Here is a 25215-nt window from a genome sequence, read left to right on the forward strand (position 1 = left end):
AAAATTATTAAATAAATATTAAAATTGTACACTTATGTTACCTTTGCCTACATTTACAGTGCAAATAGCATTACATTTTAGTTTTTCATTTATTTAGTATTTGAAAGTGGTTTTCATTTCCCATCTTTTATCACTAGAGGGCGTTCAAGATTCACATATTGTATAAAAAATATTTGCATGAAAATCTGTTCTTTAAAGTTTCACTTTATCTAATGAGATTTAGTTTTATTTTAAGATTTGTTTGCATTTAGCTGTAAAAAAAAAAGGAAAATCAAGCTGCTGTTTACTTTTTCAGTTTCATTTACTCAGCTGTAACAATGAACCCGTTTCAAAGCAACATTTGAACCTCTTGTTCAGAGCAAACTGAAAATGGCACCAATGTGTTCTGCTAATTAGTGGTAGTAACTGAAAATATATATATTTTTAGTATGAAATGAATGTTGAAATAAAAGTCACAAAAAGCTGGTTAATTATTTTTATTCCCTCTCGGACACAAACAGGTTCTGCGTGACAAAAATATGTCATCAGTGTCTAATAAAACATCTACAAGAGGAAGCTCAAACTGACCAAAATCATTCATGGAAAATTATATGCCATACTTGAAAATAAGTCTCCTATTTTTACTATTTAATCCTGTACATATTGCTTCTCTCACGTCGGCTGGATTGGCTCTGTGTCATCATTGTGACAACACTCGCACAGTATTGTCACAGAGGTGGGAATAGGAAGAAACTGCTTTCTTCATTGCCCTTAAACACAATGAGCTGGGATTATAATCAAGCATTTCAGCAGCATTTAAGATAATTAAACATCAACATTTTTTTTTTTTTACTTGGAGGTCAGAAATTCCCAAAACAATGTAAAAAATAAAAATATTTACATCTCCATCCAGGACCGGCTGTATGTGAATACAGGCCACTTACATTCAACATCCTTGAGGTTTTAGTGCAGCTGGGACTTTCTAATCTCCAAACAGGAGAGTTTCATACACAAGCGGCAGCAACTTTTACGTTTCATAAACTGTACGACTTCAAACAGCCTTTCAGCAAACAGTGTCCAGCAGTCTGACAGAGTCACATTGGCCTGCCGTTTGAAAGGAAAACGTGTTCATTTTAAATACAAAACAATTTGTGCAATAGGCACACACACACACGCACACGCACACACACACACGCACGCACACGCGCACACACACACACACACAAAGAAAGAAGTCAGTTGCTATCCTTCAATGAAACTTTCAGGTGCTTGTTACAGATGAAAAACTGCAGTGTGATTTAATCTCTGATACAGATAAAGTGCAGCAGTTTTGTATAGCTGGAAATTATAACTTCAAGTGTTTTTTTATTTTTTTCGTGTTGGCATTCCCTCCCTTTGCAGATTATGTCATGACCCAAAACAGAACCACATTTAAGCCAACAGGAATGACTTTTAGGAGCCTTTTAAATAAATAAAACTTCCAAAGTAAGGGATTTACAGCACACATTTGCACGTCTCATTTCTCGTCTCTTAGAATCAAACTCTGACAACATCCTCTCTTTTGTCTTGCGTGCAAAATGCGATGCATAGCAGGAAAATTAACACTGTGCATCACCTTGAACAGCAGCGGCAACATGCTGTGGGGAGATAACAAGGAACGGAAGAGCAACAAAAAAAGAAAAAAAAAAAGCAACACTTTTCAAAGTTAAAAAGGTAAGAGGTCTTAAAACTAGTGCATGTATTATTTGCCCTGATGAAAAGGTGTGAAAATCCTTAAAATAAAGATCATTTTTTAAGAGAAATCTCCAATGGCGCCAAAACCATCGTCTTAAGATGAATGATTTACAAAGCTGTTCTGGAACGATCAATGAGTAACTGTGACTTCCTTGTATCTCCAGGGTATAAATATGAGATACAGAGGGGAAGACAGAATAACATGCAACTCAAGTAACATGCATGCATGTTGATCTGCAGGTCAGGAAAAGCATGCAAGAAAATAAAATAAAATCATTCATTTAAAAAAAAAAAGAACAACCGGAACTGTGATAATCAAAACTGAGCCACGTTTCTTTACCACGGTCACCAACAACAAATAAATATATAAATACGTGTGCAACTTTTAAACTTATTGAACAAAATGAAAAAATAAAAAAATAAATAAATAAGGACAGTGCATTGTTCCACATTTCACATCTGGACCTTCGATACAGCAGCTGAATTACAGTAAGAAATCTTCACATTTTCTGGTAGAACAAAGCATAAAACGTAACAAACACCAAACATCTACAGAAACCAAAGCAAACTCTGGATGTTCGTTCATACCAGACGGGATATTGTCTACAGTGGATACTACTGTAGAGCCAACAGAGACGCAGTGATGATGACGATACTACAGCTGTGACGTTGTTCTGGTTAGATAAACGTTCCGCACATTTATTATTTGCTACAGTTTCTCAAAGCTCATGTAAAACTCGAGCGACGCCTTGGGCCAGATATAAACATTCAATAAGGCAGGAAAATGTTTCCAAAAATAAAAAGATTTAAAAAAAGAAAACAAATAGTAAAATGATTGGTATACAGACACATTGCAAAACACACATCTCAAGATATGTTAAATATATAAGGGACTTCAAACTGTACAAACGACCTGGAAACTCCATCAAATTTGTGGGTTTTTTTTTTATATGTTTATAAGAATATAAGCTACACATCTGTTAGATATATATCTCTAATCTCTTCAGAAGCAATTTCATTCTGTTTGTTTCTTAATATCTGGAGTTACAAACAGGAATATAAGTTAACAAAAATAAAATACATCTCACAGTCCCTTCTTCAAAAAGAGTCCTTATTTATACGAGACATTCAGAGACTCACAGCTGGGAACGGCTGATCTACGGTAACGGAGTCGTAGAGCATTAATGGGGTCCTCACTTGTCAATTTCATGCGTTTTTGAAGGGCCGAAGCCAAGGCTCAGACCTCTCGCAGCTACAGGCGATTCGTCATCCCGACTCGTGCCGGTCGGGATGACGCGGCTCGCACTCTTCAGGACCCTCCTCCTCACCGCGGGCGTACGTCAGCACCAGCGTGACGGTGGCGAAGGTGGCTGCGTTCACGGGGAAGGCTCGTATCACCGTGGAGGTGAGGCCTCGCGTGAACACCATGTAGCCCTCCTTCCTCACGCTCTGTCGTACGCAATCTGCGATGCTGCTGTACTGGTTGACTCCGCCCACCCCGTCCGCCTGCAGCCGAGATTTGATCACATCTGCGGGATAGGTGACGATCCACGAGGCGATGCCGGCCATGCCGCCGGAAAACAGCAGTTTGGGGATCATGTAGCGGTCGCTGGGCTCACAACCCAGGCTCTGCGTCAGCACGGCGTAGGACCAGAAGTACACGCCGAAGCCAGGCGCTTCACGGACGAGCGTGGTGACCATTCCTCTGTTGATGCCCCTCAGACCTTCTCGTCTGTAGATGTGCCACAAACAGTCCAGGGAGTTCTTGTACAGCTTCTTAGAAGACGACTTCTTCTGCCCGGTGTCCTGCATTTGCATACGGGTCTTAGCTAGCTCCATGGGGCAGCAGATGACGGACTGTAAGATTCCTGCGGCGGCACCGGCCAGAAACTGGTTTGTGGGAGTGTCCTCTCCAAGCATACGCATGGTGTTGCCCTGGACACCAAACACTATCGCATTGATGAATGTCAGGCCCATCATGGGAGATCCAATGCCTTTATATAAACCAAACACCTGCAGAAAACATCAGCAGTGGCATCAGGGGCTAATCCTGGATCTTATTTTTATCCATATTCTGTTCCTTGAACTTAAAGAACCAAATAATTAAATTTGCGACCACTCCCTATCCTGAACCAGTGAATTCAACTAATCTGAAAACGTCAAACAGCATGGACATAAAACGTCTAAAACACGCGTGGTTCTTATCATAGCCATGATTGCTTTTCAGTGTTTTTCATGAGAACTTGAGAAATGAAGTGAACTGAATTGACTTACCGTCTCCTGTCTAATGATGGACTGGAAACAGTGAAACGTTCCACGATAAAGCGGCTTATCGAACCTCTGGACCTGCAGCCTGACCTGGATGAGAAGACTTTTTTACTTTAAAGTTAACAAAAGTACAAAATGCGATTCAAGAGCATGGCGAAACCATTTTACTTATGACGTCTAGATATTTCGATGGATTTATTTAAAATGTAAAGAAATTAGGTTTATTGAGATGTACATGTTTTTTTTTTTTGGGGGAGGGGGGTTCTGAAATATATGTAAAGAATCTGATGCACTTCTTACCTTCACTGTGTCAAACGGGTGTCCGACCAAGACTCCAACAACACCTGAGGACAACATGTCAAGCAATTAACGATTTGGAGCATCTGATTCTTTCTGTCAGGACGAAATCCTATAAGAGAGAAAAACACTAAAAAATGTTTTCACTTCGCATTACTTCATATGTCAAATAATATTCAGATAAACTTTTTAGATGTTCACAGAGTGGGAAAATTATAAAGAAGTTTAAACGGGTATGAATACTTTTGCAAACGATTGTTCGTGTATAGACAAGAAGAAGACATAGTGCTGGCCACCGATGGCCCTGACTTCACTCTCAGAGTTGAACTTTTGTAATATTTTTGGCCATCTACTCATAAACTTTACAAGCTCTCTTTAGCCTAGTCAAACAATCTGTAAGAGGCAAAACATTTAGTGTGGTTTTATTTTTAGAGTATCACCTCATCCTCCAGGAACAACATACTGGGCCCATTGCCAACTCACTGGCCCTCAATACCTTGTACTTTTCTTTTGCATGGCTTCTAATGTTACTTAACACACCTGTGCACCACATGAGGATGGTGTAACACAAGTTTGTGGGGGTTTTTTTTGGGGGGGGGGTTATTTCAGTTTTCACATATATGAAATAAAAATTCAATTACTTTCTCTTTAAAAATATTTTAAGCCTAAATGAAAGGCTTGAAGCTACAGAAAACTGTACTCATACAGCATGTAATTTAATACGGTACCATTAGTGACAAATTATATCAAACATGAATATAAAAAATATGAAACAAGTAGTAGTAGCTGTTTATTAAATACTGCAGTACACAATCTAAACTATGGTCTCCTAATTGTCATTTTTTTGTGCATTATTTTCTGTTTATATGCACAACTCCTCTTTGGCAGACTCACTCATGACTCGCACTGTAAATAAACACTAGTTCACCCTACATTATCAGCTGTTTGTTACATGATGCATTTATAGAGGAAAACCTGACAGAGTTGTGCCTCTACAGTAAACTGGGAAAAGGACACATAACTTTCTTTCATTTGGACACACTGGATGGTGCTTTGTCTGTCACTTTTAGAAAAATGTCCACCGAGTGCATTTATCCAACAGTTTTATTGCATTTTTGACCATTAAAATAGCAAATAATTACCAATCCATGGATATAAAGCACTTCATGAAACGGATAGCAGTCACATAAAACAACATTTACTCGACCCCGTAACTTTACTGTTAACTTAATGAATATAATCAGTGCTTTCAACCAGATTTCCATCAGGAGCAGCTGACAGCCCGTAGGATGGATCCCAGCTGTAGTAACTTACCTCCTATGCATCCAGCCACGAAGTCCATCATCTTTATGCAGCTTGTTGAGGACGTTATTGTCTGTTGTTGCTAATGACATAAACTATCAAAAACCTTTAAATATAATGCTTTAATCAAACACTGACAACTATACTGTTAACCTTACTGTAATGATATCTGGGTGTTTATTAAAGCTAATGAACCAACGTTAGCTGAGACCGCCAGTTAGCCAACAGAACCGGCGAGCTGGTTAAGGATTCACTTTAATGGCTTACGGACGCAAAAATAGCTACGTTTTCTGATCTCTTGTCCTCTGTTTTTTTTTTTTTTTTTTTTTTTTTCCAGATAAAGCCCACTAGATGACATGCACGGCCTCTAAAAACAGCTGTGCTACTGGTAGCCAATGCGAATCGTTTCAGTTACAGAGATTTTGTTACAGGAAGCGGTAACTCTAGAGGGGCGGATCTTCTAACGCGGGCTAAAGTTTCTGTCCAATCAGAGCGAAGAGAAAACGCCGACACCTCGCTCGAGGTGTATTACTTGTCATCTATTGGCTCACACGTCTAAACTAAGGGACGTGGTCTAGTGATGTTCAATTTGGTTTGCTGTGACTAATACATTTAGAACACTTTATTTATTTTACAAATCTCTAGCACGAATGACAAAGATTGTGCAACATTCATATAGAGAGAAAAATAAGGTTCATAAGGCTCATGGTGTTGTATCATAGTAAGTTCTAATGTGAAAACATGTTTCCGCACCGGTTGCTGTCACATCATTGCGCTTCTACACGGTGTTTTATGGAATCGTGCCACCATAAAGTACCTTGTAGAATATCATATGGTGCATTCACATACGGAAGTATTATGAAATACTTTTAAGATTTTCTATTTCATAGACAGACTTAACCGACACACTTATTCTTTCTGAAAATGTCAACAAATGTGGCAATCATGTTTATGAGAGAAATATATCAGGTTAATCAAAATGTCATTTTTATTCAATCCCGTTAAGACTGCATTTGGTCAATTACTATTCAGCAGCTACATAAACAAACTGAATTCAAAATGCCTGAATAAGTGTATCCATATTTTTAGGGCTGTGTTGAAATTTGTGGGGCTGGTGAGATTGAATCATTTAAGAAAAACAATGTACAATTTGAAATGGTCAGTTACATCAATTTAAATAGCAGTTTATTAGATTTTGGGGTTATTTCAATTTGGATTTAAAATGTACGAGCTAACTTGAATGCACCATCAAAGCGTAACCGTAACATGCCAGTAAGAAGCTCAAATGGTTTAGAAACATCTTGACGCTAGATGGCAGCAGATAGACAGAACACCTTCTGTTAAGTAACAGCAAATCAGTCAAGGTTACTGGTCGAGTTTCAGTGCACACTAGACAAGATGCACATCGTGGATTTCTTGTGTCGGTTGCATAAAATGGATAAAAGTAATCTCGCCACACTGGTTTGTTAACATTTGATTTGTAGTAGTAGTTTAATATCTTAACCACTGTATAATAGTGATGATAAATACATAACTATACATCAGATTAATTCTGTTCTCACTTACTTCAGATATAACTTCAGACCGTGAGAAAACAATGTTTGGGTGTCGTTTTTTTTGGTTTATCTAAATATGTGGTTTTAACTGCAGTTACATTGCCTTCAAGTTCAGCTTTAGTCTTTACGATGAGGCCTCTTCCCCTTCCAGTAGATCCTACAACCCAAAAGAGTTGTGGCAGAATAATTTCAAAATTTAGAAAAGTTCAGATTCTATTACTGTCTTCGTGGAATTAAATTAGTAGGTAATAGGTTTTCTAAAAGACTGACTTTCCCAGCGGATTCCATTCAAGATCAAAATTAGAAACAATGCTAAATCAAACCAAATCTTTCTCAAATTACAATGTTTCTTACTAAACTTTAAATTATTTACGACAACAAAACTAAACCTACACCCTGTTAGAGAATAGAAAATGCTATTTTTCAAACTGTCCAAAGATACAACCGATTTGCCTGTATTTATTTTCAAGTGTTACAATAATGGTCAATGATAATAACATTTAATTTCTCTGAATACTCTCTTTTCAGTCTTTTTCTAAGGATTTTCAAACATTACAGAACCATGTTTTTTTTTATTCACAAATAAGTAAACGCTCTCCGAGCCACACACTCTGAACAACCTTCAACTGTGCTGATCAGCAATCAGCTGTTCTCTCAGGATGACAGCCAAATGCTTTCAAAAAGATGTTTACATCTGAGAGGGCTTCTTCTTTATTCTGTCTTGAGAGGTTGACCTTCGAATACAAAACATAAGGAGGCTTACAAATCCCAAGAGAGGACTCTTGTGGAGCGTTTCCTGCAGAGCAACTAATCGAAAGCTGCTTTGTTAATGATGATGTGGCTGTGCACAAAATATGTCTGGTAACAGTTTTCCTTTGAACTTTGTTTTTTTTTTTTATTAATAGACAAGATATTGTTCCCTTTGCTGTGGCCCACTGCAGCTGCTGTCATTTTTAAAACCTTTAATATGTGACAAAAACTGGACTAATTGCCTTGTTTGTTTGAATATATATTCATAACAATCAGCAAATAGGATGACATATTTCATAAAGTGTTGTTTGAGTCATGGTTTGTTACATTTTGACAAGCTAATTTTAACAGCGGTAATTGTGTGACATTAATATAAAAGAGCAACTTGCTTCGTGACAGAAACAAAACTGTTTATAGATTTATATCAAGGGACGAAAAATATTTTACCTATCAAAACATCGGCAATTTTCTCAGCTTTAATTTAAGCCATAGTTACAGAAATCGGGTAAGAAATAAGGGCACTATGATCATTTTTGTGGCATATTCCTGTTCATCCCGCATTGGAACAGTCTGGTTTAGTGGACATGACTTACTGCGTCCTAACGGCGCCGGGAGCGGTGCTAGCGTTAGCGGCTAACTGGCGATGTAAAAAAACCACCAATGTATATAAATGGGTAAATCGTACAACCGTTAACCTCTGACACCACTCCATTTTTGTTTACATTTTATGAAGAAGGAAGTTGCGCTGGTCTTCTTCAGAGGTTTAGTTGGGATTCCTTCAGTAGTTCGTGGTGCAGCGTCACCACAGGCGACGCGGGAAAGAGGTTTCTCAGATAGTTTGGATTGTTTGACACAGTGCAGTGTGAATGCGAAACACAGCAGCTGAAAATGTAACAAATGTTGCAGTTCTGGACCCCAGTCGAACCTATCAGGTGTGAAAAAACCCAGTGTTGTTAAAAACATTGGTAAAGGATTAATAGAGGAGCATTGTTGTGATGACTTCCTGTAGGCGGAGTTTCAGAAAGAGACAGAGGCCCAATTTTAAGGCACTGAATTACAAAGTCAAATTTCTTTTGAGTCATATTTGATATGGAGAGTATTTTTATAACAGGTTTTGCTATTTTATTGCATAACGGCTCAATGGGGCCATTGTGACAATGGCAGTATGTGCCAGGACAATACATAATGCTAACCCTTTAATGGCTGAGGGTTAGACCTCTACAGTTACACCCTGGAAGTATACATGTGTTGGTCGGGATGAGCCAGTTCAGTTTTTTGGGCCCTCCTCCTCACCGCGGGCGTGCATCAGCACCAAGCTGACGGTGGCGAAGATGGCTGCGTTCACGGGGAAGGCTCGTAGCAGCGTGGAGGTGAGGCTTCGCGTGAACACCATGTAGCCCTCCTTCCTCACGCTCTGTCATACGCAATCTGCAATGCAGCTGTACTGGTTGACTCCACCCACCCCGTCCGCCTGCAGCCGAGATTTGATCACATCTACTGGATAGTTGATGAACCACGAGGTGATGGTGGTGGTTCATCAACTATCCGCCAGAAAACAGCAGTTTGGGGATCACATAGCTGTCGTTGGGCTCACAGCCCAGGCTCTGTGTCAGCACGGCGTAGGTCCAGAAATACATGCCGAAGGCAGGCGCTTCACGGACGAGCGTGGTGACCATTCCTCTGTTGATGCCCCTCAGACCCTCTCGTCTGTAGATGTGCAACAAACAGTCCAGGGAGTTCTTGTACAGCTTCTTAGAAGACGACTTCTAAGAGATCCAATGTCTTTATATAAACCAAACACCTGCAGAAAACATCAGCAGTGGCATCAGGGGCTAATCCTGGATCTTATTTTTATCCATATTCTGTTCATTGAACTTAAAGAGTCAGTGCTGTCAAGTTGAGACAACTTTCTTTGTACAGCACATCAGCAGCAAGACAGTTCAAGGTGCTTCACATAATAAAAACTGAAAATTACCAAGTTATAAAGAAGACACCATCAACGATTGAACAGAGATTATATTTTGATGAGTATGGCTAAATTATACCTCTCCATGTTTGATTGCGGTCATGGTGATGCAGAGCAGAACCAGAAGACAAGAGAGGTGTGGAAGGTTGATAAAACAGCAAAGCAAAGCCATTCAGTGATTTATAAACTGTCTATTAAAGTCTATTCTCTGAGCTACGGGGAGCCGGTGAAGGGGCTGTAGAACTGGTGTTAACTTCCTGGTTTTAGTGAGAACACAGGCAGCAGTGTTCTGGATAGGCTACAGCTGTCTGACTGATTTTTTACACTGATTACTGCAACTGATTACCGCTGTTGCAGTAATCAGTGTGACTAAAGATGAACGCATGGATGAGATTCTCTAGATCTCACTGAGACATCAGTCCTCTAATCTGTTCTTCTGGCGATGGCGATAGAAGGCCGACTTTGTTACTGTCTTTATGCGATTCTGACCAATGAATTCAGCTAATTTTGAGACTTTGATAAAATGGATTTAAAAACTCTGAAACACTTGCATAAAAAAAGCAATCATAGGCATGATTAACTGTCAGTTTTTTGTTTTTTTTTATGAGACGCTAAAGAACTTGACAAGTAAAGTGAACTGAATTGACTTACCGACTCCTGTCTTACGATGGACTGGAAACAGTGAAACGTTCCACGATAAAGCGGCTTATCGAACCTCTGGACTTGCAGCCTGACCTGGATGAGAAGATTTTTACTTTTACATCCTCCTAGCTGATCAAAATAAACATAAGTTAACAAACGTACAAAATCTGATTAAGGAGCATGTAATAACCATTTTACTTTTGGTATCTAGATATTGCAAAGGATTTGTTTTAAATGTGAAGGAACTAAGTTTTCTATTTTGAAACTAATTGGTGAACCATACTTTACAATCTGTGAAGTGTAGCAGCATAGTTTTGTGTCTGTGACTGAAATATTCACAAGTTATTTTTTTCTCTGACATAGGTATGCAGATTTGTTTTGCACTGTTTGGGGCAAAACTGCAAGTTTAAGATAATTTTTTTTTTAAAGTGTGACTCAAGACATACAATTTGTGCCGTGTACTTAAGAATTTGAAATAAGCGTTTTTAACTTGCTCGTCCATCAGGAGCAGCTGACAGCCCACAGGATGGATCCCAGCTGTAGTAACGTACCTCCTATGCATCCAGCCACAAAGTCCATCGTTTTTCTGCAGCTTCTTGGAGTTATTGTTGTGATTGCTAATGGCAGAGACTACCAAAAACCTTTTAATATAATACTTTATCAAACACTGACAATCATGCTGTTAACCTCTGTCCTGCTGGTAGTCTGTTCGAATCATTTCACGTTTTGTTTCAGGAACTGGTAACTCCAGAGGGGCGGATCTGTTTGCAAGTTTATCTCCAGTAAGAGTGAAGAGAAAACGCTGATACCTCGATCGAGGCGCATCACTTGTCATTTGTTGGCTCACATGTGTAAACTGAGGAATGTGGTTATACAAATTAATCTGAATTAGCTTCTGTGTACACATAAGAAGTTAAACATACTACAAATGTTTCCATTTGTTTATATGAGGACTTTTCACTCGTCTTTGTGCAAGGTGTTATTATAATTTAGTTTCATGTGCATATGGAACCTAATTCAGATTAATGTCCATGGTGACACCCTATAGCTCCCCATATGGTGCACTGAAGAATGGTGGTATTTTGAAATGACTCTAAGATTTGAATGTGATCTGAAGTCTGTATTTGTACTACAGCACATTTGAACGTTGTATTCTTAATTTTTAAAGTTGAAACACCATTCCACTTTCAGTTTGGAGATTCTTCCGTGCTCTGTTGAGAAGTGAAGATGATTTACAAACGTCTTTTACATTTTTTTCCACAACTTGATCTATGGTCATGTTATCTCTTCCATATAATCTTTTCTAAGTTGCTCTAGTCCGCACACCATCTGTCTCTCTCTATCTCTCTCTCATCTGTGCTTTCACTTTGCTTGAGGTACAGATGTGAATGGCGGGACAACTGAAAACAAGAGAAGGACTTGGTACGCATTTTGAACATTTTTCCATTACTTCTTACACTTCCTGAATGGACCAGTTATTTGTGTCAAAGTGGCTCAGAAAGATCAAATTCTTTGTGCCAATTGACAGATCGTCATTAATTACCATAGCGACAGAACACTGACTTGGGTAGAGTTCATCATCACAATGAACTCTACCCAAGTCTTTCCAGATTGGGAGGAAAACCCTGCCAAAAGGCAAGGTGGCAGAAGACCAAATGAAGAAGGTTCCATGTAACTCCTGATCCTTGGACAGTCTACAGTCTAAACTGACAACTAGATTTTCAAAATAAGACCTACACATACCCTACAAAATAAAGGGCATAGGACATAGGCTCCCATGCTTGAGATAGCACACGCTCTGGTGGTAGCACCAACATAACAGAAGGTCAACATGCTAGTGACAAACACACAGACTAATGGCAGCATTTAAGCTGATGTTTCCATTTAATATAAATGTTAAGCTTTACATACTAAATAACGTAACTCGATATTAGTCAATGCGCCTGTGATAAGCCCCATCCTAGTAGCAGCGTTTTAGCTAATTTTAGCTTACCTGCTAATGTTTGCATACTGAGTAGAGTAAGTCCCTGGTAGAATCAGAATTCCTTTATTGTCAAATAAAAAATTAAAAAAAACACCAACTCTCCAAGGCGCTGCAAATAAATACATAAGTATTTTAAAATAAATGTAAAATATAGTGGAAACAAACCAACACAACCTCCTTGAGAGTAAGAGTTTGAAGAGGTGGTGACCAGGTGTGAAGGGTCCCTGGTTATGCTGTGGGCTTTCTGGAGGCAGCAGGTCCCTTAGACCTCCTCCACAGATGGAGGAGGGCAGCCAGTCAGTCTCTTTGCAGTGTGGATGATCCTTTGGAGCTGCTTCCCCTCTGCCGCAGTGCCGCTGGAGAACCACAGTGAGAAGCCAAGGCTGAACACCAACTCCATAGAGCAGCGATTCTGTGCACCAAGACCTCAGTGCTCAGGTTGTTCTTCCTGAGAAACACCACGAAGTACAGTCTCTACTGCGCCCTCTTCAGGATGGAAGTCGTCAGATCAGGTCTTCAGAAAACTTGATATCAGTAATGTAAAGTCTACAAAATGCTATTTATTCCTTCTGACTATCAAGTTAATAAAAATGTCATTTTTTTAAATTCAATTCAGTTGTTTAAATCTTTGCATGTGGCAGCAACAAAACAAACTGAATTCAAAATGCCTGAACAACTGTATCCACATTTCTAGGCATGTTTTGAAATTTACTGACCTGGTCAGAATTAATTTGTCCAGGTAAAAAAAAAAAACTATTTACAATTTGAAATGGTCAGTGATATCAATTTAAATAGTAGTTTATTTCATATCAAGTCCGGAGATTAGAGATTGAATTGTAAAATGTACGAGCTAACTTGAATGCACCGTGGCGTTAAAAAATAAATAATAATAATAACCGTAAAATACCGCGTAGAAGCGCAAATGGTTTCGGAAACATCTCGACGCTTGACGCGACACAACACCGGCTGTCACGTAACAGCAAAGCAGTCAAGGTTACCGGTCGAGTTTCAGTGCACACATGGCTTGATCACTCGACAAGATGCATATCGTGGACTTCGTGTCCGGATCTGTTGCAGGTAACGGGTAAAACTAATCTCGCCACGTTGGTTTGTTAGCGTTAAGTGCTGTTGCTAAATGGCTAGCCGCTGTCAGTGTGTGATAAACACGTAACGACACATGCAAAGATCAGATTAGTTGTGACACGACGTCTTTTTTTTTTTTTTTTTTTACAATTTCTTTCTTCACGTTTAAGCTAGTTTTAAAACCTGTGCAGGTTTGGCTTTGCTACCTAAAGGCAGACGTAACAATGCAGACATAGTCAGTCAACATTTCGTTTCTGTTAGGCTGAATTAATAACAGCTTGATTCCAAATGGAAAAGATGAGTCGCATGTCCCTTTCCATGCTGACCTGTTTCGTATGATTGCGATGTTTGGCAAACTACAAACGAAAACGAGACCTTGCTCATATATCTGTGTGCTGTCCTTGGTCCGAACCGACAGGGGCATGTGGAGTCACTGTGGGCTTCCCTCTGGACACTGTGAAGGTACAGTGAGGCTCAGATACGGTCTCTGATGGCACATGCATGACTTCTAGATCAATACATTTTCATGTTATTCTTAACCTTTTTAGGTCAGAATCCAAACTCAGAAACAGTTCACAGGAGTGTATCAGTGTGTACTGGAGACCATATCGAAAGAAGGGGTAAGTGTATTATTTCCAGGACATTCACACACAAATTGATTAGATTAGGCGTAAATCTAAAAGTAGCCCTGATAATGACATGGATTGTTAAGGTTCTCTGTAGGCCGTTGTGAGATTTTCACTTTGAGTACAAAATGTCTCTATTTTACCGTATAGCAATATTTACACAAGAATCCTACATAAATTAATCGGCAGCACAAATTATTTCTTTAAAACCGACAGGAAATAATTGTTGCTTAAGAAAAGAAGTGACAATTATTTTCTTAATTGTAGATATCGATTATCACAGTTACATTTGCAGTTAACACCTTAAGATCTTAGAGTTAAAACTAAAACCGCAAATTTGGTAAAGTGAAAAAAAAAATCTAAATTATTGAGGTGTTTTAATTGAACTACTTACACAAGAACACTAACAACTAAAACAAGACTATAATTACAAGGATTTTGTTTTTCAAGTTGAACATGAAATCCTGGGGACTCAAAAGTTTTTTATTTTGTAAATCCTTTTTGAAAAGCACACATTTGCACATCGTGTGGGCTTTAAGTAGGACGCCTTGTGGATTCTGTTTTATGAAGTGTTGACTCCAGGACACATTGAAGAGTGAAGAGTGTGTCATCTTTTTTTAGAAAACTTACAGTGAAACAGTTGCAAAAACCATTTGACCAAAGTCGTGTCATTTAAAATGCATTCCTACCAAAATATCAAAGAAGTGCAAGTGAACCTCTGAGTTTTAATCATAAAATCGTAAATTGCAAAGCAGCGCAACCGTCGGAACAAGCAAAATGAAGTAAAATATATATTTTTTGTCTTTCTTTCCCGTCCGTTGTTCGCTCAGGTGCACGGCTTCTTCAAAGGCATGTCGTTTCCCCTGACCACGGTCTCGCTGACGTCCTCCGTGGTGTTTGGCACCTACAGGAACTGCCTGCAGTGCATGAAGCAGGCGAGGGGAGTTGAGTGGAGTCCAAGCACCAAACTGGAAATCTTCTTGGCTGGGATGGTGGGAGGTGTAGCTCAGGTAAAACAAAACAAAAAAAAACCCCACAGGTTCACAACCTACCTTGTGTCTTATTAATCTTACTAGTAAACATTAATCCTTACACAAACTGAACAAATTTAACTTCATTTGGGTGTTTTAAGCTTGTGCCTCCGATCTGTTTCCTACAGACGTCGGTCATGTCTCCAGGCGACATAGTGAAAGTGCGTCTGCAGTGTCAGACAGAGTCGGCGCGAGAAGGAGCCAACAAGCTCCGACCAAAATACCGCGGCCCGGTTCACTGCCTGCTGAGCATCGTCAAAGAGGAGGGACTCAAGGGGCTCTACAGAGGAGCTCTGCCGCTCATGCTGAGAGACGCCCCGTCGTACGCCACCTACTTTTTGACTTATGCGACCGTCTCTGAGTGGATGTCAGGCGGCAGCAATGAGAAATTACGTGAGTAAAAAGGGGGCAGCTTCTTCCGACCTTGTCAGGCATTTCAAATCCGAGAATCAGATCAAAATGTGGGATGTGATGATGTTGTTTTGTGTCCCTAAGACTGGAGCGGTGTGATGCTGGCTGGAGGAGTGGCAGGGATGGCGGGATGGTTCGTCGGAACGCCCATGGATGTGATAAAGGCCCGTCTGCAGATGGACGGCGTGCGAGGGCCGAAGCGTTACAGGGGCTTTTTCCACTGCGTCGCGGAGACGGCGAGAGCCGAGGGAGCTGCGGTTTTCTTCAAGAGCCTGGGCATCAACTGCCTGCGTGCATTCCCAGTGAACATGGTGGTGTTCTTCACGTACGAGGTTCTCACTGGTTTCCTTCGGACTGGACCGGAAGGCGTTGACTCGCCTCACATAAGGCTGGAATAGGAACATCTCCGTTTGACCCAGTGCTAAAATATATAGTTTTCCAATAGTGACTGTCTCCACGATGATCACTAAAACTGTTACATATCATGCTTTCAAAAACAAAAAACATCAGTTTTGTGTTTTTGGGAAATTCAACCTGTCAAGTGTTACTGTATGTGACTCCGTCTGGCCACTAGATGGCATCCTTGACCTGATTGTTGCGATATATCGTCAATGTTCCACAACTTGAGACATTTTTAACTTCATTCACAACCATGAAGTGACTTGAATCAGCCGTAGTCGTTTGGACAGTATTGGACATCCGTCCCTAAACAGGCCACATGCTTTACTTTACTTTACTCCCACTGCTTTTTTGCAAACAAAATGTTACAAGTGACTCAAACATATTGAAACTGGCTGTAACAAGTTGAACTACATTAAAAATAGGAGCGTAGATTCTACTCTAACAGCAAATGTTTCCTCTTTTTTTAAGCCTAATAAAGAGGAAACCTGCTGTCTAATCAATGGATTAAACTCGTGTATTAATATCTTCATTTTAATATCAGAGTAATATATTACTTGGTGTAAGGGAGCGGACTCTGTTACAAAGGCAAGCCAGGGTTCTTTAAATGTTGGAAATGCGTAACTTGTTTATTTTTTTATTACTACAATGAATGTTTATTATGTCTTGTGCAATAAAGCTTGTCAATACTTTGCGGACCTCTTTGTCAATGCATTGGAAGAATGCATTGAGGTTTTACACTTTGTTCAAGATGTCAACAAGCAGAAGTTGGAATATTTGGCTGGGAAACACTTAAGTTTGTCTGCAGTTATGAATATCGAATATGCTGCAGTCAGAAGATAAAAGGAGAAGCAGCTGAGCCATGACAACACACATTAGTAGCCATGATGGAAAGAAAAGCGACTGAAGTGCATTTTTCCAGAGTGCATGCTTTCATTTTATTCCACAGCATAATTCATACATTTATGAAGGATTTTTACTTTGTTAATTGCACATCAAACTTGTGATCTCTATTCTTAAGCCGCATGTCTTGCCTGTTAGTTGTAACAAGCCTTCCTCCGATCTCCAGATATGGATTAACTTGATCCGGCTTTTTGAATAAAACAGTTCGTACAAACACTAAAGAACAGCGCTACATCGGTTGTCTACTACTGTGTTTTTTTAATTGATAATTCAACAATTTCTCACAGATATTAACTCCAATTAATCCTTGGAAAAGACGATAGTTTCCTCACCTCTCAATGGCTTTTTAAGGGTTTTTGTCTGCCTCAAAAAACAGTTGCACTCGCATTCAACGCTGGTATTCCACAGTGAGTGGTTGCTTGAGCTACTGTCATTTCAAACCAGTCAGCCTAATAAATAAATACTTGTTTTACATGTATTTCCATGTCAATTAGGTTTATGTTAAATTATTTAGATTTGCAGCTGCAGCACGTCTCCCAGACTGAGCAGAGACGGGATGTCGACATGGCGTCTTGCCACAAATTTCCAGTTTGATTTTGGTCTAGACTTTGAACACATAATCTAAACTGTTCCTCCTGACAGAACTGGTATAACTTGAACGGTTTCATTGCTTATACGCACAAAATTCTCTGTAGGATTGTGATCGGAGGTTTGTGATGGACATACCTAAACATAGCTTTTGTTGTCCTTATCCACTTTACAACAGCTCTGCCTGAATGCTCATTATCCAATTGGAAGACCTTTCAAAGCCAAGGTTCAGCTTGAGATGAGCACTAGGCTCTTCTGGGGGTCAATTTACACGTCTTGGACCAAAACACATTCATCTCTGAGGCACAGAGCTGGTTGGACGTTCCCATTATCTCTGTACTTGGGCACAGTTGTTTAAACAGATGAATGAATCATCTTCAGCCATCTGGATGTTGCTCCCATCCAGACTCCAGTCTCTTCCTGATACTGTTGACTGTTTGCTTTTGATTTTCTCATCCTGAAAGTCAAGAAAGTTTCCAAAGTCACGCCGTCATTATCTTTGCTTCCCCTCATTGTTTAAAGAGACAGCAGTCATTCTGTATGTAAACTTCCGATCATGATGTTGTTAATACATAAATCCTATTATTATGTTCTTTTTTTGTTTTGCTTTTTTATTTAATGTAAGAAAACTTCTGGCTTCAACTGTGAAAGTCTATGGTTATTTTGTGAGAAAGTGTAGCCAAAGACTTTTTGCAAGGGATTTTTAATCAGATCAGGAAAAGCCTGCAAAGATATGCCTATATCTGCAGTCAGAGCAAAAGAGGTTTGAAACCACTGAACAAACGAGGCTGGACACGGAGCCATGTTAATTTTGCACAGTGAGGATGATGAAATTACGAGATAATGCTGCTGCAACTGGATGGGAATCTACTTTAACCCTCCTGTTGTGTTTTAAAGTTTAAAAATCTTTTAAAAATAGTTGGAAGTATTTTTTTTGCGTGAAACTTTTTCAATTTTTCTTAATAGGTGCACTCTACATATGAATTGAAAATGGTTCATTTTACACATTTGCAAACCTCCCCTGCGTCTACATTTTACATAGATACTGTTCGGGTCAATTTGACCCGGCAGTCAAGTTGTTGGGTAAAAACGATCTAAAAATGTCCAATTCTATATGTTTCCTTGCAGCTATGAACCATATTTCACCACACACATACACACACACACACACGCACACACACACGCACACACGCACACACACACACACACACACACACACACACACACACACACACACACACACACACACACGCACACACCCCTACATACACACACACACACACCACACCATACACACACGTGCATGCACACAAGCCCACTTTCTCACTATTCTCTTTACTTCACTAGGAAACAGTGAGAAAGCAGGTGTTTATGCAACTTTTGACAGGAACCTTTTCTGTTCCCGTGGGTAAACTCCACCCACACTGAGTGGACACTCAGTAGAAGTGGAGGGGAAACATAGATACTCTCTGCATGACTCATTTGTTTTGATTTTAATCAATGGGTCAATTTGACCCAGAACAGTATACGTGTCTCAATTATAAAGATCACCCATTGAAAAAAAAAATTCTAAATGTAACATAAAAATTTTACAAAAGATCACTTTCAAGGAAATTATTTCTTTTTTGTGTATAGGTTTTTTTCAGTGGACATTAAAAATGTAAATTCCATTTTTATGTCCAAATGAGTAAATTGTCGTCATTGATCCTTTATTTGTGAGAAATGGAAGAAAAAAAAACATCCTTGCACAAATATTGATTGAAATAGTTAGTATTGGGCCTGCACAGTGGCGCAGTTGGTAGAGCTGTTGCCTTGCAGCAAGAAGGTTCTGGGTTTGATTCCCGGCCCTGTTCTTCCAGCATGGAGTTTGCATGTTCTCCCTGTCCATGTGTGGGTTTTCTCTGGGTACTCCAGTTTTCTCCCACAGTCCAAAAACATGACTGTCAGGTTGATTGGCCTCTCCAAATTGCCCCTAGGTGTGAATGTGCATGCATGGTTGTTTGTCCTGTGTGTCTCTGTGTTGCCCTGCAACAGACTGGTGACCTGTCCAGGGTGAACCCACCTCTCACCCAGCACACTAGCTGGAGATAGGCACCAGCAACCCTCCCAACCCCACTGAGGGACAAGGGTGTAAGAAAATGGATGGCTGGATAGTCAGTATTGGACAAACATGTTTTGGAGGATTTTTTTTAATTTTTTTTATGTTTCTGACACTACTGCGTGATTAAACACTCCCTGGGTCAAACTGACCCAGGAACATTATTGCTGCACCTCACAAACAAACACAACAGGAGGGTTAAGGCTCCCTTACGTCCTAACCAGGAGAACAACACATGTGGGGGGAGGGGTTATGTCGAGCTGAGGTTTCAAGTTATCTTAGGACTTCACAGTTGGAAAAATATCACATCAGTTTCAGCTTTCCCAAAACCATCCGTCATCTTTGCAAGTTTCTCCCAAACTGAGACAGAGAGACAAACAACCCTGTTATTTACTGAACTCAAACACACTGTAGCGCGAGCAACATCAAGGGGAATCCTGGAAACATTTTTAAGAGCTGATTTAATGAAACCGCCATCACTCTGAGCGGCCCACAAACATTATTACTGCAACAAAAACTTCATCTGTCTTTTTTTTTCTTTTCTTTTTTTTCCTCCGAGAACCCGTGAGAACAGACGTCTCCTGAAATATGTGTTAAAGTGAGGATTTCATCTGTTTTACATCTGTAATTGGCTCATGGTTTATCCCACCCTGGGAGCACTAAAGATCTATTGTAAAGAAGTCAACTGTAACGATTTAATTGAACGACAGATTTACCAAATGGATGAGGTGGGGTCATGTCAGGAGAGAGCCCAGCAGTTCCAGCTCTGGGGCGTCTTTTTTGGATTAAATGCTGTAAAAAGAAAACAACAAAAAACAACAACATGGTGTCTTTTATGGTTTGATACTGTGCATATTCAAATTCCTTTTTGCACACGTAAAACTCATTAGCCCGACTGTAAACACAACTTCAAGACGCAGCTCACAACGAAGGAAGATAATGGTTGCCATCAGTTAATTAGAAGTGACCTAACGGAGTAATTATAGGAGGTTATGTGTGGTTCACATGCTTTCATGTGCAAAGGGTTAATAGTTTGGCCATACATAAAGCGGAGCAGGGTCTGCTGAGCTGCGCGCCTTTATTGCAGCTCCAAATCAGCGCTGGGATCCACAAACCAGGTTTCTCCACAATGGGAGACTAGCTGGGATTCTAGGAACAGCACTGCGTACAGTGGAACGGGAAAAACTCTTCAATGTTGTCTTTGTTAGCTGCTTTTAATTAAACCCTCCATGTCTTTTCTCAGGATCCAAAACAGCCCACAATTATACAAGCATCCAGAGATCTCATTCAATAAAGCTGCAGGCTCGCTGCTTGTGAAATGACCAGAACTGAGAGAGACACCTCATTGTTGTTGTTTTTTTTTATATATATATAGATTTCTGGTTGACTTCGATTCCAGGGAATCCGGGAATAAAAATAAATAAATAAATAAATAAATAAATAAATAAATAAATAAATAAATAAATAAATAAATAAATAAATAAATAAATAAATAAATAGTGATTCTAGACAGGCGACGCTCATGTGTTTATTACCAGAATACATATATATATTTTTTTTTAAAATAATAATAAATCTTGCTTGGGAATGAAAGATGAAATAAAAATAATTAATTTGGTCGGTATGAAATGACAAATATACAATAACTTTTGGACAATTTTTTTATAAGCATTTCTGGTTTCTCTTTGGGTTTAAAGAAAGGATTCACAACCCAACACTGAGCTACGGGATCTACATATAGAGTTTAGGGAGAAACAACGAAAGACTCAAAAGAGGAATATCTTTGTGTGCAAAATGTCATCTTCTAAAAAAACAAATAGGATCAGTCATAGTTAATTGGCTCTTTGACAGATATTGAGAAACATCTAAACAAGCAGCTTTTGATTTTAGCAGGAAAATCTTAAAAGCCTTCACATCTTAACATCATCTGGAAGAGAAGACGTTAATCTGAAGTTATGATGAGAGTTTTCTAAAAAAGATTCAGTGTAGGTACCTTCACAACTCTAAAAGGTTAGATATGAGGAGTTGAAACTTTTTATGGGATGGTTCACTGACAGAAACAGAATTTGCTCCTCCACCTTTTAATGCTAAAAGCAGTCATGTCAGTCATTCTTGCAATGTTTGTTTACATTTTTTTTAGCGAATAGCACATTTTATTTTTGCCCATACCTCTGTTTTTGTTGCTTGTATAATTATCTAATATTTTGAGCTGCATCCTACTTTCGTGGTGTTAAATCTGCTCAGGTTTATCCCAGATGACCATTTTACTTTATTCTAATTTCCATAAGGCAAATATCATTAGACCAAGATTTCCATTTGCTCACGGTGCCAATAATTGAACAATCTGAGCATGTTGTAACTCGCCAAAAAAAAATCAAAATGTAAAGATAACACATCTTTATCTAAATGTTGCTTTTAAATAAAGTCTCAAATATGTCTTGCGGCTGCCTAGAGTGCGGTTGAAACACACAATGAATCAATTGAACCATTGAACTAGTCTTGACAAATTCCTGGAAGGTTTCACTTTGTTATCAGAATCGGTCCTCAGTAACTACCACTTGGACCCTGTTTTACCAATTGCTGTTATGGGCTATTTCGGGAGCTCTACGCTCCCCTTCCAGTGACGTGTGCTGCTGGGTAAATCTGCAGCTTCGATAGCCTGGGCCTGCAACCTCAGATGGCATCAACATTGGGAGGAGGAGGAGGAGGAGGAGGAGGAGGAGGAGGAGGAGGAGGAGGAGGAGGAGGAGGAGGAGGAGGAGGAGGAGGAGGAGGAGGAGGAGGAGGTATAACAGCGGACATGATGGATGGAGAGGAACATACATATGATTACATTTTAATGTAATTAATAAGTCAATTCCTGTGTAAAATATACATAATGTTGAATGAAAATATGTTTCGAGTGATGTTAAAGCAGAGCAGTACAATGCCACTTATTTCACAGATTGTATTAGTAGAAATAAAATATAAAAAAAACAGTAATAGATTAATGAATTCAAAATAAATGCACAGATATATAATGATGAACACATTTCTACAGCAGGATTTCACAACATCCAAAGTTCTTAAAAGCTCACTGAGGAAACAATTAAATCAGTTTCGTTTATTTAGGTTGATGACATCACAAGAGGCCCAGCAATTAAGCTAATCAGCTGGCATTTGTAAACTATGTGGTGGTTTGGTTGACTTCTGACACATTCAGACACAGATTGTGAAACTTTCAAGATGTTGTGACGCCGGTACACCTAAGAAATGAACAGTGACAAATCTGATTTGCTCCTGGCCATACTCACATCAAAAAAACATATTTAAATAGTTACTCATGCTTAAATAGTTATAAATTACCAGTACAGTGGTCTAACCCTCTTTTCACCTGAATGCTGCTAATGATAGGCTGCAGGTGAAGCCATATGGAATATAAATAAACGCTTCTGAAACAGAAATTTGGTTAAAATATATTAGGAAAAAAATGGACATGTTGAAAAGAACTGTGTGATGTGAGCAGGCCACGTTCAGGTGGAGTTTGTTTCTCAGGATGGCAGAGTTCACCTTCATTAGTTAAACCATAAATGTGCAAGTCAAATAGAAAAAAGTGACTGTGACTACATCTAAGTTAAGTTGGGTTTATTTCACAGAAAAGTGTGGGTCCTTCGTTTTAATTATAAACTGAGTCTGGGTGTTAAGATCACTGATAATGAACCACAAGAACCCAGAATGTGGCTGAAGGGTAATTTGGACCAGATCTTATGGGCTTGTTAAGTCGACGACCACGACAACATTTCTTAAAGAACAAAATGTCTTTGGTGGCTGATTCAAATAGTTAAGTTACTTAAAATCAGAGCAGCACTGCCTTTCTTTGTCCTTGTCCTTTGTCCAGAAACAGGCATCCTAAACACATCATCCAGGTTTGGTTTTTTTAGCAGATAAATGTTCCCAAAGACGTCAAAAACACATAATGAGAATTTACTACATACATCACTCTCACATCACTACATTTCAATGGCTCCGTCTTGGAACGTGTGTTCTCCTGCTGTTCGTTTGGGTTTTTCCAGGTACCGCCTCATTCCCACTCAGATATGAATACCAGCGTTAGGGTCAACTGAACGATCCACCAAAGTACCTTTTTGGTTTTGTTTATGTTAAACTGGCAGCCTGTCCAAAGTTTACTCCTCCCTCTAACCCGTTGACCTTTGGAAAGGCCTGAACCACCTAAACGACCCTGAACTGAGTTAAAGGGCTGCAGAAAACAAGCAAGTGGCTGAATTTGGAAGCTAAGCAAAAAAACATTTTAAAAAAAATATACAGCTAGAACTTTTTATTTATCTTTCATATTTATCACAAAAAAAAATCACTGAGCTCTGGCGTTTGAATTTTGCAAATGAATCTGACTATGAAGTTTAAAAGATCTCACAACAACCAGCGTCAATTAATTAAATTGTGAAACGAGTGTATTTAAAGAAAACACAAACGCACCTTCATTTACATTTCACCGGTGCCAACAAGTCCTTTCTAAAATATTCTTTATGGACCTGCCAATTAATCAATCTGATTATTGTTTTAGTGACATTAAAGGGCTAAAAGACGTGCTTCCTAAATGTCAGTACATATCAGATAACATTTATCCAAACCAAAGGTATCACAAAGATGATATTTCTTATTCAGTGAGAACAATTACAAGTTAGAAACATGTTGAATATGAGAACACTTTCAGACATAAAATAATACTTTGTCTACAAGGGTAGTTTGTGCGTCCATGTTCTCTCTGAGTTTAAGGAATGTGGCAAACAAACAATGGCCACCGTTTTTCTTCTTGATTTACGACCACAGTGCGGCCGCGCGTTTCTCTGAAGTCCACTTCTGATTGGCTGATCAGCACCTTGTGATGCCAGGTTCAGGAGATTCAAGAAGAAGACTAAGACACTCCATTCTGTTTTTTTTTTTTGTTTGTTTTTTTTTATGTTGAGGCGGTTTTTCCAAATTGACACGTGCAGGTGTTTTGACATTTTGAATTGCTTTCCTGTGTTTTTTTCCTCTCCCAAATTCTCCTGAGGTATTAGACCTCAAGATTTCTGAGCGGTCAAAACCTTTTCCATAACTCCTGAGAAAGTGGGAAACTTTTGATAATGTTAAGCTTTAATCAGCTTAGATAATAGCTTGAAAAAGAATTTCTTTAAAAAAAAAAAAAATCTTCCTTTTCCATCGTTACACTTTATTGTAGAATTTGCATTAGCCTCTTTTGTTTGATCCGGTTTGTTTTTACATTATTACATCATGAGTGTGATTAATTATAAATATGATCATTGAATAACAAAAATTCATTTGATTACAATCAGTTATGTATCCATATATATTGATACCATAACGTGACAAATGCACGACTTATACTGGACAAATTATGTTGCAGGATGGAAAACCTCATGTCACATCATCATTTACTGTTTTATGGAAAACTTTATGACAAGTTGCACATGAGTCTAAGTTCACATGCCTGATCATTAGTTTTATTCAAGCCAAAACAATGTATTACGCTAATCAGGATAAAAAAGGGTGATGGAGTTCCCTCGCCAAAGCTGCTTAAATTAGGTTTTACAAAGATTC

General features: G+C 39.1%; 2 protein-coding genes and 1 pseudogene across 3 annotated transcripts; 1 reads left to right on the forward strand and 2 right to left on the reverse strand.

The window, feature by feature from the left end:
• Window positions 1-461: 461 nt before the first annotated feature.
• Window positions 462-6001, reverse strand: LOC103457922 (mitochondrial basic amino acids transporter-like). Of its 2 annotated transcripts, none has more exons than XM_008398402.3 (4): window positions 5593-6001; window positions 4282-4390; window positions 3988-4071; window positions 462-3726 (listed from the first exon to the last, which is right to left on the reverse strand). In XM_008398402.3, the coding sequence occupies exons 2-4, from the start codon at window positions 4336-4338 to the stop codon at window positions 2980-2982; spliced, it is 888 nt and encodes a 295-aa protein (XP_008396624.1). In that variant the 5' UTR covers window positions 4339-4390; window positions 5593-6001; the 3' UTR covers window positions 462-2979. The 2 variants fall into 2 exon arrangements, with proteins under 2 accessions (XP_008396624.1, XP_008396623.1); XM_008398401.3 differs by having other exon boundaries at window positions 4282-4325; window positions 5593-6000.
• Window positions 6002-6493: 492 nt separating this feature from the next.
• On the reverse strand, window positions 6494-9955 carry LOC103457970 (mitochondrial basic amino acids transporter pseudogene; annotated as a pseudogene).
• A 3444-nt stretch (window positions 9956-13399) lies between these two features.
• Window positions 13400-16720, forward strand: slc25a47a (solute carrier family 25 member 47a). The gene is made up of 6 exons (XM_008398400.3): window positions 13400-13555; window positions 13980-14023; window positions 14110-14181; window positions 15018-15197; window positions 15347-15611; window positions 15714-16720. Exons 1-6 carry the CDS (start codon window positions 13519-13521, stop codon window positions 16025-16027), a joined length of 912 nt encoding a protein of 303 aa, XP_008396622.1. The 5' UTR covers window positions 13400-13518; the 3' UTR covers window positions 16028-16720.
• Window positions 16721-25215: the final 8495 nt, after the last annotated feature.

The sequence above is a fragment of the Poecilia reticulata genome, chromosome 21, assembly GCF_904066995.2.
Source record: "Poecilia reticulata chromosome 21, P_reticulata-male-v2, whole genome shotgun sequence".
Taxonomy (NCBI): domain Eukaryota; kingdom Metazoa; phylum Chordata; class Actinopteri; order Cyprinodontiformes; family Poeciliidae; genus Poecilia; species Poecilia reticulata.